We start from the raw sequence: 12,563 nt of genomic DNA on the forward strand, positions 1-12,563 counted from the left end.
AAAAGTTTGCTCACTCCTGTCCTAGGAATTATTTCAGGGAAGTTCTGTGGCCTGTGTTATATAGGAGGTCAGATTAAATGGCCTTGGAATCTGCTTTTGTGTTGAAATTTCATATCAGGAAATGACACTTTCTCCTCTTATCTTTCAGATTCAAAGTGTGTTGATGGAAGCCATCCCTACAGTTTAAACTCTATTTATAACAGAACAATTAACTCTTCAATCCATAAGTGGTGCTTCAGAATACTGTACAGGATTTTACCATGGAAGAACTTTTTTTAGTTTTTACCTTGAGACTTTTTTTAAAAATGTACCCATAATCCAAAAGGATGGAAACTTTCTACAACTGCTGAACATTGTAAATATCACACTGAAAATAATGCCCTGGAATAGAACATCTCAAATGCTGCTTAATTACAGACTCAGGTTGATTATGTGTTATTCATGTAATATTACTCCACGTTAAACTTCTGGTGCAAGCGACTAGAAAACCACAACTGACAGTCTGTATATTTAATTTAAATACTTATTTAAAATTTCACAAGCTTTCAGATAACTAGAGTATCTCTGATATCTGACACTAGAAACTAATGTACTTCACATTTTAGCTGTATTCAAGCTTTGAAGGAAAAGCGTACAGAAAAGTTCTGGTTTGGAACTTTGTGAAACATACCACTCATCATACACAGTTCTGAATGTATCTCTGACTATTTGTATACCCTCCCATATGTTTTTGTTACTTTTTTATATAGTGTCACTTGTCTTGACTGATTGGTCTCAGTTGTCTGTTTTGTCCCTTTAAAGTTAGACAAATTCATACTGTGATTTTATTTTTATTATGAAATGCTATCAAACTGTGATACTTCTTATTCACTGGTCCTGCATCAGGAGATGGAGTGGGGAAGCTGTATTAAATACAGTTCATCTGTATAATCTGTCTGGTTTATACAAGCTGTGTTGTTCAGAGATGTCTAAAGTTTGATCTTGTTTTTTTTAAAGATAAAGCACTTGCCCCACTGTAAATATATAGCATGTAAAATTTATATAGTATATAAATACAGGAAAGTCAAAAGAGCTTTTTACACTGTTTACTTCTTGAGTTATTTATTCAACTTCTACCCATTAGAAGAGTGCACTGAAGGGCTGAAAAGCTTAACTGTAGCTCTGCCTTAATGTCAGATGACAAAGGGGGTGTGGTCAATGCTCAGTTATATTGTCTTTTAAATTATTGCATTGATTAATGTTAGCAGAGGGGAATGACAATTCTTCCACCTGTTCCTAGTACCATTCTATTTTCCACCAAGTTATGACTGCCTAATGTGCTCCTGCTGTCCCCTGTGGAAGGCCTTAAGACAGAGCTTGTCATAAATACACTTCTGACTCTCCACACCTTCCTTGTGGCAACAAAAGTAACATGAAAAGTAATAGGTCAGTTGTGAGAAAGTAAACCTGTAGCTGCTTACTATTGTTCCCCAAGCCCCATATTTTGTACCTACGCTCTTCTCCAGTAAAGAACTTTGTCTTAGTACAGACTCTCCCCTTATTAGGAATGACTGCTACTGCTCATCTCTCCAGTTTGTCTGTTTTACCTTACTATTTGTTCTGAATTCAGTTTCTTGTTTAGTCAGAAAAGCCTGGAGTTTTAGCTGTTTTCTATCTTTCAACATCACTAAAACTGGTCCTTAGAGCTGCGGCTAAATACCATTAGCCTAGGGTAAAGTTTTGCATTTTTGGAGGAAAAATTAAATACAGAGTAAGTTTGTGGTCAGGTTTCATAGGAAACTATGCATTTGCCTTTGACCAGCTTTGTAAAATAGCCTGCCAAAGGTAGCTTGCAAAGGAAAACTCAATTTGAGCAGTTTTATTCCTTTCATGTAGAAAATAGACCTATTTTTCCTGAAAGATTCTGGATGAGTAGAGAATTAGTAGGTTTAAACAGGCACCTGATGATGAAAGTGATTTTTATTCAGAGTAGTTACTTTGCTTGGCAGGAATTTGAGTTTAATATAAAACACATAGGCAAAAGAGATGTCTATTACATCTTTAACATGTACTCAACCTTTTCAGTTTAGGGCTGACACCTCTCAGTCTGCATATAAGATCAAGGAGGCTGCAATCCAGGTCATGCCTTGCCATGCCTGATATTTCAAAGCAGCTGAAATTTTAATTCTCTGGCTTTGGATACATCTGCATTTTCCTTTTCAATGTCTCTTATCTGATTAAAGAAAAAGAGGTCATTCATCTTTGCAGCCTGTCTATCAAGAGAAGTGAGCAAACATCAGTTATTACTTTGCCCTATTTAAAGCCCCAAATGAGGAAAGTGTCTTCAGGTTAGCACTTACACGCTTAAGTGGTTTACGGAATAATGCCTAGGTCAGATATTAAAGAAAATGTCTGGTTTGTAAGGCAGAATGAGCAAAAGTTAAGTAATTTAAAGAGTCATTATGACCAGAGCTGGGACAGGGGAAATTCTGGATTTGATAGCCACTTGCATAGTAACTGCTTTTGGAGTAAGATAAATCTTAATCTGTATCAAAATCTTGAGCAGGTGGATCCCTTACTCTGTATTTTTATCCTTAGTAAATGAAAGGAGCTAGATGGCTGCATAGTTTCATACTTTATTTTATTTTTCAAAATGAAATCTCACCACAGTTTAATCATCTTACTGGTAAACGAGCCCATTAATATTTGCAATGGATTTACACAGCCATAATATTACCTCAGACTTGATACATAATTTTCATGCAAATTGTGTACAATGCGTAACAAATCAATACATAGCTGTACAGTATTTACAAAACTTTATAGTGAACTGTAAATAGAAATGCTTTCCAAGAAAATATAGAAATAAACTGGTAAACCACAATTTATAGCTTCTCATCTACAAGAGACCTAACTTTTCCAGCAAGCATATCTAGATAGATATGTATTAAAATTTAAAAATATGCATTGCTCTATATTTGAAGCATTATAAATGCTGAGTTTAAAAAGGTGGTTTTGTACCATATGCTTCAAAATGTTAAGTGACTGACTAAAAAGAGCTTTTTGTCAGGTTATGTAGCCTTTAAATCAGTCCAGCTGATCTTCAGTATTATATACATTTTCTTCCCTAGATGACACTAACTGAAGTTGAAATTAGTAGTGACCTAGGGCCATGAAAGTTATGGATGCTGGCAGGGGCCAGAAAAGTAGCAGAAGCAGCAGTCTGTTGCCAGGATCTCTGCCTCCTGTCCGTATGTTGCTTAATGGGTAGTATAAAAAAACAACCCTGCTATATGAGAACCTCTTAAGAACTGAAGAATAGGGAGATTTTTCAACACAAAACAGGAATAGGGAAGTCAACTGCAATTAGATTGCTTTTTCTGAGGCCAGGCCAGCAAAAACAAGTGGTGCTTTAGGCCATGATGGTGGCTTGCCTTAAACTCATCCTAACCTTAAATCCTCACAAGAGAGGGCTTTTCATCCCCTCATGGACAGTACTTAATCTGGCCAAAATTTTCATAAACCTTTTTTCCTTGCAAATTAATTCTTTACTAGCCTTAAGGCCAGTGGAAATGTTGGCTCAATTTCAATCCCTGTGAATAATGCTACAGAGAACAATTGAAATAAAATATTTTTACACAAAAATGCTACTGGCACCTTTGGTGGTAAATTAATTATATTGAGCACCATATTTAATCTTTCATTCAGAATAAAAAAATTGACATAAGTTGCTGCTTCTTAAAATGACTTTTTTAAATGCTAAAGAATAGTGTATATATATTTCTTGCTATAACATACCATAGTTACACACCATTCCAAGTGTTAGAATTACAGGGTATGAGAAGTTTCAGACTAAATACAGCAGATCACGTCTCTTAAGGCATTTCCTTCATGCTTATAGACAAATATCCTTGACAATAAGAAGACTGTCTTCAAAGGATTGTGTTTTTCAAGGATGTAAGGACTGGTACAGAAAGTGTTCATAGCCCATCAATGCTTTTGTAACCTTCTAGACTACTTTAATGATTAAAATGATTTGTTTACAGTTTTACACCTTAACAACCATGGTATGGATTTGTAATAAGAATGGTGACAAATCCAAATGTTTCCAGCCAAGCCCTCCCTAACACCCCGTCCTTAACAAAACATACTTTTTAGGGCTGTCAATTAATTGCAGTTGACTCACTCACATGATTAAATTTTTTTGAGTTAATTGCGATTAATCACACTGTTAAACAATAGAATACCAATTGAAATGTATTAAATACTTCGGATGTCTTTCTACATTTTTATATAGATTGTATTCTGTGTTGTAATTGAAATCAAAGTATATTATTCTTGATTACAAATATTTGCACTGTGAAAGAAAGTAGTATTTTTCAATTCACCTCATACGAGTACAGTAGTGCACACTGTGTCGTAAAAGTGCAACTAACAAATGAAGACTGTTACATAACTGCATGCTAAAACAATGTAAAACTTCAGAGCCTACAAGTCCACTCAATTGTCCTTCTTGTTCAGCCAGTCTCTAAGACAAACAAGTTTGTTCACACTTACGAGAGATAATGCTGCCCTCTTCTTATTTACAATGTCAACAGAAAGTGAGAACAGGCATTTGCAAGACCTGCTACAAATGTGTCAGATATGCTAAACATTCGTATGCCCCTTCATGCTTTGGCCTCCGTTCCAGAGGACATGCTTCCATGCTGATGACGCTTGTTAAAAGAATAATGCATTAATTAAATGTGTGTGACTGAACTCCTTGGGAGAGAATGTTATGTCCCCTGTTTTACCTGCATTCTGCCATATATTTCATGTTATAGCAGTTTTGGATGATGACCCAGCACATGTTGTTCATTTTAAGAACGCTTTCACTGCAAATTTGACAAAAGGCAAAGAAGGTATCGATGTGAGATTTCAAAAGATAGCTACAACACTCGACCCAAGATTTAAGAATCTGAAGTGCCGTCCAAAATCTGAGAGGGATGAGGTGTGGCGCATGCTTTCAAAAGTCTTAAAAGAGAAACACTCCAACGAGGAAACTACAGAACCTGAACCACCAAAACAGAAAATCAACCTTCTGCTGGTGGCATCTGACTCAGAAGATGAACGTAAACATGCGATGGTCCACACTGCTTTGGACTGTTATCGATCAGAACCCGTCATCAGCATGGACATATGTTCACTGGAAAGATGGTTAAAGCATGAAGGGACATTTGACTCTTTAGTGCATCTGGCACATAAATACCTTGCAACACTGGCTACAACGGCCATGAGAACACCTGTTCTTGCTTTTAGGTGACATTGTAAACAAGAAGTGGGCAGCATTATCTCCTGCAAATGTAAATAAACTTGTTTGTCTGAGTGATTGGCTGAACAAGAAGTAAGACTGAGTGGACTTGCAGGCTCTAAAGTTTTACATTGTTCTGTTTTTGAATGCAGTTATTTTCTGCACATAATTCTATATTTGTAAGTTCAACTTTCATGCTAAAGAGATGGCACTTTGGTACTTGTATTAGGTGAATTGAAAAATACTATTTTTTTTACAGTGCAAATACTTGTAATCAAAATACAAAGTGATCATTATACACTTTGTAGGGTGTTGTAATTGAAATCAATATATTTGAAAATGTAGAAAACATCCAAAACTATTTAAATAAATGGTATTCTATTACTGTTTAACAGTGCGATTAATTTTTTTAGTCGCTTGACAGCCCTATCTTAAGTTAGACTTTTTTAAAATTAAGGGGAGCGAAAGGAGAAACAGGCTGTGATATGAGAGTTGTGCAGTTGAATACTCTAATTTTTAAACTTCCAATTATGCACAGAGTCCACAACTGACCTTGAAGTCCTGGCTCCATGGATGGGAGATGCCATCCCTCCTGCATGGTTTCAAAGCTGTCATAACTGAGCATTAATCTTAATACTCCTTTTAAAGAGATAACAGAACTTCCTTTTTTGATTTTTTTTTTTTTTTTTTTGTGGGGGGGCTTCTCCTCCATTCTTTTCTATCAGCCCATCTGAAGGCAGACAGTGCCCACAGTATTCATATGCTGCTCTTAGGTTCCACACAGCACAAGGCAAGTTAGTAAGATGGAAGCCTTGGCTTTAATTGAAGTTAGAGATGAAAGACTTGTAGGTAGTCTTGTCCATGTTTCTCCCAGTGCAGAATAATTCCCTACACTGTAGTCAAAGTTGCTTTTGTTGGTTTAAGTCAACAGTTGTGTTTTGTTTGTCCAAATATGGAAGCTCTAAAGCACTAAAGGCACAGATGCCATGGCGCAGGTTGAAATAATATATGGAAAGCTACACGAGCATGAACACAGGAGCAGGGTCAAAAAAATATTTTCCATCATAAAATTAAGGATTTTACCCCAATCAAATATTTTTGTATAATTTAAAAAATAAAATGTTTCAATAAAGCAGGCTAGACTATAAGTTTGTGTGTCTTAGAAAATGGATGTTATGAAGCAATATCTAATAGAATCCTACAAGGGACATTGAACCAGTTATCTCAGATAACCATTTACTTTCAAATATCTTGATAAGGATTTTAGTAGAGTTGATGGCATGAGATCAAACATTTAGATAATTAGGGTTTTCTATTCTCTCTTCTCCCCAGTTTTAAGCCACTGAAGCACAAATGTGAGAAGCCATGCTTAAAAATAAAACAGACACATTCTGTTTGCTTTATTCCAGGTTTTTGTTAACCAAGTAAAGGACCAAATTCTGCTCTCTTTACTCACACAAGTAATCCTATTGACTTTCATGGGGCTACATCCACAAATAAGAACTTAACACTGCCCCTTCTTTAAAGAAAACAGTTTAACCGTGGAGCATTTTACCCATACACAAATCAGAGATTCTCAGTAATAATGCAAATCCTTTAGCAACAAGTTTAGCCTGCTTAAGAAAAACTATCTGTCCTCAAAGTCACATCTTCAGCCCATGAACCCTTGCCTTTGTAGCTGCAATATTTTCAGTGCACATCCTACTGCTTGGGCCAAGGAGTTAACTGTATAGATAACAGTCTAATATTAAAAGGTATATTTTAAAGCTACTATTATTCACCATTTAGGGAGAAATTCTAAAAGCTCATCACATTAGCCATTCATTTTCTACAAAGGAAGGTTAGAATGTTGCTGCATTGCTAAGGATATGTTTTCAAAACTAGTATCAAGGTTTTTTTGTATAAAGAAAAAAAAGTGCTGAGTAGCCCTGTACACCAGTTCTGAGTGCTGTATTACAGTGAGGTGTTAGTTTGTCAGTCCTTACGACAACATCGCCTGTCATGAGCAATATGCTCAAGGAACAGGCAGAAGAATATCATATTATCCTGAAATAATTTCTCCCCAGAAGGGTGAAATTGCAACAAATAAAAATGCACATAAGGCTTCTATGTTTTCAGTTAGTGTAAATGAAATTCCATTACAATCATTCCTTGCAATTGTCCCTTGAGAATTTTGCTCCAGTCCTGTATGCAAAATAATAATAATCTTGGCTAATCTTACAAAGGGATATAATGTAAGAAAATGTATATATTTCTAATAACGGTTTTCATTCAGCTTGCTTCATTTTTACTTTACCTTATCACTTGACTGATCCATTTATACATTAACTAGTGCAGGTCCATAAGTGGCCCATGTTAAGTGCTATTTTTTATTAGCAATTCTTCTCTTTCTTGTTGCCAGCATATCATAAAAGGGATCCCTGCTGATACTTGCTCTAGTGGAAGGAAGAGGAGATATCAATTTAGTTTATAAAACATGCATTACCCAAACATATTTGTTTACCTTTCCTTGTCTAGAGACCCAGAGCTGTAATATGTTGGTAGGCAAACGCATCCTTACAAAAATCAGCAACAAGATTTTCAGGTAGTTACCAGAGGAACATACTGCTACATTCTTTTCTCTTTAGCCAACTTAAATTCTCTCATATTTTCTTGATTTTCAGTTCATAGTAGTCAGAACAATAATGTCTCAAAGTGCTTCATTTGGCTTGACGCATCTTGCCCCAGCAACCCCTTCCAGCTAGTCATGAATCCTCAGGAAAGGCCCTTGCCTATGGCTACTGCTTAAATAGTTCTTTAAGGCATGTTCCTTAGCACAGCACACATTCCCGGATTCTTTATTTGGAAAGGAATTTATATACAATTTACACTTCAGCACTTTTGAAAGACATTTAAGACTTTGAACTCACTTAATAGATTTGATCCACTCTTCCTTCTCTTCGGGGGTGGGGGCAGATATCCTGTACACAACATGGTTGCCTTCTACCACTCTACCATCAGCTTCAGTTTTACAGGCTTTAATTACTTGACCTTTATGGCTGGGGTTATAGAGCTCAAAGCAGTTCTAAAGATAAAGAAATAACCAAAGCTTGATACAAGGAAGAACTGAAGATCTGCATGTACAATAAACCTGGGTACCCTGGCTGTTACTTAAAATAACCCATTTACTAGGCTCATTAAAAGGAAAAAATTCTTACTGGTTTTCTTGGATCTTCAACTTCTCTTATACTAAGATTTTCTAAAGGAATAATTCCTCTAGGTTCTTTGTCCTAAAAGACAGGAAGAGTACACATTACTATTTAGTTATACTTTTTACTCCTCGGGGAATTCTGCGCCAAAAAATTAAAAATTCTGCATATTTTATTTGTCAAAATAATATAATCACACCTGTTTCAATTATTTTTGGTCATTTGTTTCAAAATACCCATCAGCAAGTATGTCTAACAATACAGACAACAAAAAAGATTCAGGAAATGTTTTTTGGCAAATAGATTCCTTACTAGGCATATTAATACAGAACTCTGAGTAATAATACATTTAAACTACAATACAGAACTGTATTTCCTACACCCCTCAGAAGCAGTGCAAAGGCCTGGGGCAGTTCGGTAATGGAGGAATGAGGGAGAGGGAAATAAATTGCTGGGAAGGAGTCTAGGTGTGAACTTGAAGGGTTGTTGAGTATAGGTGGGAAAGGCATGAAACAGGTTTATCTGGGGGGCAGGGAGGGATTGTTAGGGAGCTTTCCCCCATGTAGACCCTGGCTGACCCCTAGCCTCTCCCATTCAGTCAGGCACATCTGCCCATCCCCATGTGTTCCTGCACCCCCACATGTCCCTCCACCCCCACTCAGACACCCACTCCCCCAACCCCATGTGGCCCTGCACCTTCCCCCATCCCCATTTGACTCTTTCCCCCCTCCCCATCTCCGTGTGTCTCTGTGCCCCCACCCACCCATTCCCCTGTCCATATGTAGCTCTGCACCCCTCCCCCATTACCATGTGGCCCTGCACCTCCCTCCCCACTGTAGCCCTGTGCCTCCAACTCCTATTCATCCCCTAGTCTGACCCCAATCCCCCGCAGCACCCCAATCTGTCTGTATCCCCATAGTCCATGCCGCCTGGCCTGACAGGCACTGCAAAGGCGGCACTACAGGCTTTGGTCTATCACCACAGCGCCCTCCGGTGGGCAAAAGGCAGAACTGCAGCAACATTACGGCAGCAGCTTTTTTTGCACAAAAAATTAAAAGTATGTGTGGCTCATTAATTATGTGCATGCGCAGTAGCGCAGAATTCCCCCAGGAGTAACTTTTGGATTCCAGACACAGGTTCACAGCAATATATACTTACTGTTGTGTATTCAAAATAATACAGGCAATTATCGGTCAGAATAAACCATCTCCGCTTCCATGTTTTTACTCTTCCCCCTATAAATAGAAGACACCACTAACTTAGAACTGTTTTATCATCAAGATTGTAGGCTACGGATAAGACAGTAATTTAGTCGTTACTTAATGTTTAATGGTTTTTAAAATATGGCTTAAATGCTTAGTTGTAAATGGATAAGACACAGATGAGTTAAGGTTAAAAGGAATATAAGTTTCCTGGTAAATATACCAATACTAAAGGACAAAATCCTGAAGAAACATTAACTATGGTGATGCTGACACACCACCTTACCAGCTTCTGAACTTAGTGTTATTCTATTCTTAAATAAGTCCACGTGAAAACAGTACTTACTGAACAGATCTGCTCCCTGTCTGTGTTCAGTCATATCTGCTTACTATAGTGACAAGTATAGTAATAATAATATTTATCCATTACCACTACAGCATCAACAACACTTGGGGAGAGGGAGCTGGATCATCTATTGAATTGTTTTCTAGGTTCCAACTGCAGGACCAGATTCTCAGATCCGTGCAACAATGGGGTTCCACAGGTGTAACTAAGGGCAGAATTTGACCTGCCATAGCTTTTACTCATGATGATGCACAAGTCATTTAAGAACCCAGACTGACTTTCAGATCCCAGGTTGAGTGCCCTGTGGCTGACAGTTAAAAATGTTTGCTCAGCCCGCAAGTAAAAATTTCTGTAATTCTTTACAATTCCACTATTTTTTAAAATCAGTTTCCAGAAAAGAACTGCAGATCAGGCATTGGCAAGTTATTAATATCCAGGTTGAGTTACAGCATAGTTAAATGATTTCAAAGTTATATCACCACATGTGCATCATCCGTTCATCAGTGATTTAATCTTATTACCCCACCCTCTCAATATCGTTGACCTTGTTATTGAATACCCTGAGCACAAAAATCTATTACCACCAAAGACACCCTCAACCAAGGATTAATCATTTTAACATCAATCATGTAACTAAATCCAGCACATAAACATAATTTTTATCTGTAGCTCTTCCTTACTCAAGAAGGTTAAATTTTTGTTTAAACCATTAAAAACATCTGAGGCTAGAGAACAATTGTAGAAATGGCCTGAATATCCTGGAACTTTATCTATTCACCTGCTGGGTTCTTGTCTTGCAGATTGGGTACTATTATACATCATATCCTCCTTTTGGCTGGTTATAGGACCCGCAGTAGGTAATCCACTGCTAACACTATGTAACATTCACATTTACTCAGCAAATTGTACACTTCCACCACACACATACACCTATTTTAAGGAAACAGTTTGAAAGTGGAAGAGGTCAAGAACTAAGACAGGCAAATGCAAGATGCAGAAGCCAAGACAGAATCAATGGTGGTAGAGTGAGCTATAAATGCAAAGCATGAGGGAAGAAGAGCAGGTGTCAAGTGTCAGAGTAACAGCCGTGTTAGTCTGTATTCGCAAAAAGAAAAGGAGTACTTGTGGCACCTTAGAGACTAACCAATTTATTTGAAATAAATCAAATAAATTGGTTAGTCTCTAAGGTGCCACAAGTACTCCTTTTCTTTTTAGGTGTCAAGTGGTGAGGGACATCAGAGACAGGAAAGATCTTAATTTCTGCATCTTGATGACAATGTTTTAATGCATCATAGGTTTGTTCCAGCTTCCATCAAAGTCAATTGAAAGGGTTTAAGCTAGAAGTGGAAAAGCCAAAATAAACCTTAGCCTGACTCAGTTCTGGATCCATGAATGAGAAGCAGCCAAAATAACTATTAGGGCAGTTCTACCTTGTTGTCATTGTGACATTACATATTTTTCACATTATATAGTGTAAATTCCAATTATTTTAGCTCATGTTCTGCCTTGTAAGTTGGCCAAGTCCTTGGCTTTGTTTGAGTTTGACTACCATCAAAAACTTTACAGCTTGCCCGGATCTATTATATGAAGAGATTCAGTGGGGCAGGAAGTTGTAGAGCAAAATGGATAGGAAGATATTAAATCTCAGAAAAACAAATAAGCAGGGAAACTGGTAACCACTGCAAAGACATCTTAGACTGAAGATAACAAAAGGAGAATTATGAACTCCTATACAAGGTCAGATTAGAATAAAAGGCAGATAGGAAACTATACACATTGTAAGAAGGCCTGCACAGAGACTCCAAAACCAGACAGGGCAGACTTCAACAACACTAGTAGTGTCCAGAATTAAAGTAACAGTAGTTTGGGGGCAGATTATATGCCATTTGACAGCTGATAAAGGACAGCGGGCATTCTGCACTCACCAGTTTATCAGGTGAGTCAAGAGTACCCACCACAATATCACAGGACTAGAAAATAAGATGCTCAATATGACTTATTGGTCATAATGTCACATTTAAGATTATTAGGTAGTAGTAACTATCACATAGCAGATCTTTTTCTTCTTGGTTTCAGATGCCTTAGGCTGCCAAAATGATGATATAGCACTTTGAATTAACTTTCTTTTATATTCCACTCCTGCTGTCAGTTTAAAAAGATACATTTTAAAGGGTATTAAATTGTCAAGAGAGAGACTGGAAACAATGTATGAAACCATAAGTATTTAAAGAACAGATCAAGAGATAATCTACAAGTGCGTCACAAAGACCAAGCTAATAAAGTAAAATAAAAGGAACAGCACCAATAATAAGCAGCACAGAGCAGAAAGGCTTAAAGGATCCAGTAGATGGATAATCCAAGGGCATCATCCGGAAATTCTACATCAAGTGAATATAGAGAAGAGAAAAAAAATGCAACAGACCAGCTCTTTTCACTTATATAATCAGATTATAGGAAATTCTCTCATCTCAAAGGGAACTAGAAACCAGAAAACAAAAAGAAAATTTCTAGGGGAAAAAAAGATGGAGAAGTAAGTAATAATTTACCCATCACAGTTA

The 12,563-nt window shown here is 37.1% G+C and overlaps 2 protein-coding genes across 2 annotated transcripts in view; one reads left to right on the top strand and one right to left on the bottom strand.

Annotated features, from left to right (window-relative positions):
- USP42 (ubiquitin specific peptidase 42) overlaps positions 1-1,298 on the top strand; it is a 41,977-nt gene extending 40,679 nt beyond the window's left edge. The window contains exon 19 of the mRNA XM_074965287.1: positions 149-1,298. The gene's annotated coding sequence lies outside the window, so the exon portion shown is untranslated. The remainder of the gene's footprint in view (positions 1-148) is intronic.
- Positions 1,299-5,323: 4,025 nt separating this feature from the next.
- CYTH3 (cytohesin 3) overlaps positions 5,324-12,563 on the bottom strand; it is an 80,743-nt gene continuing 73,503 nt past the window's right edge. The window contains exons 10-13 of the mRNA XM_074965298.1: positions 9,616-9,692; positions 8,467-8,538; positions 8,179-8,333; positions 5,324-7,704 (exon numbers count right to left, since the gene is read on the bottom strand). Of these exons, the coding sequence (XP_074821399.1) occupies positions 7,632-7,704; positions 8,179-8,333; positions 8,467-8,538; positions 9,616-9,692 (377 nt within the window). The 3' untranslated portion in view covers positions 5,324-7,631. The remainder of the gene's footprint in view (positions 7,705-8,178; positions 8,334-8,466; positions 8,539-9,615; positions 9,693-12,563) is intronic.

This window comes from Natator depressus, chromosome 10, assembly GCF_965152275.1.
Source record: "Natator depressus isolate rNatDep1 chromosome 10, rNatDep2.hap1, whole genome shotgun sequence".
Taxonomy (NCBI): Eukaryota; Metazoa; Chordata; order Testudines; family Cheloniidae; genus Natator; species Natator depressus.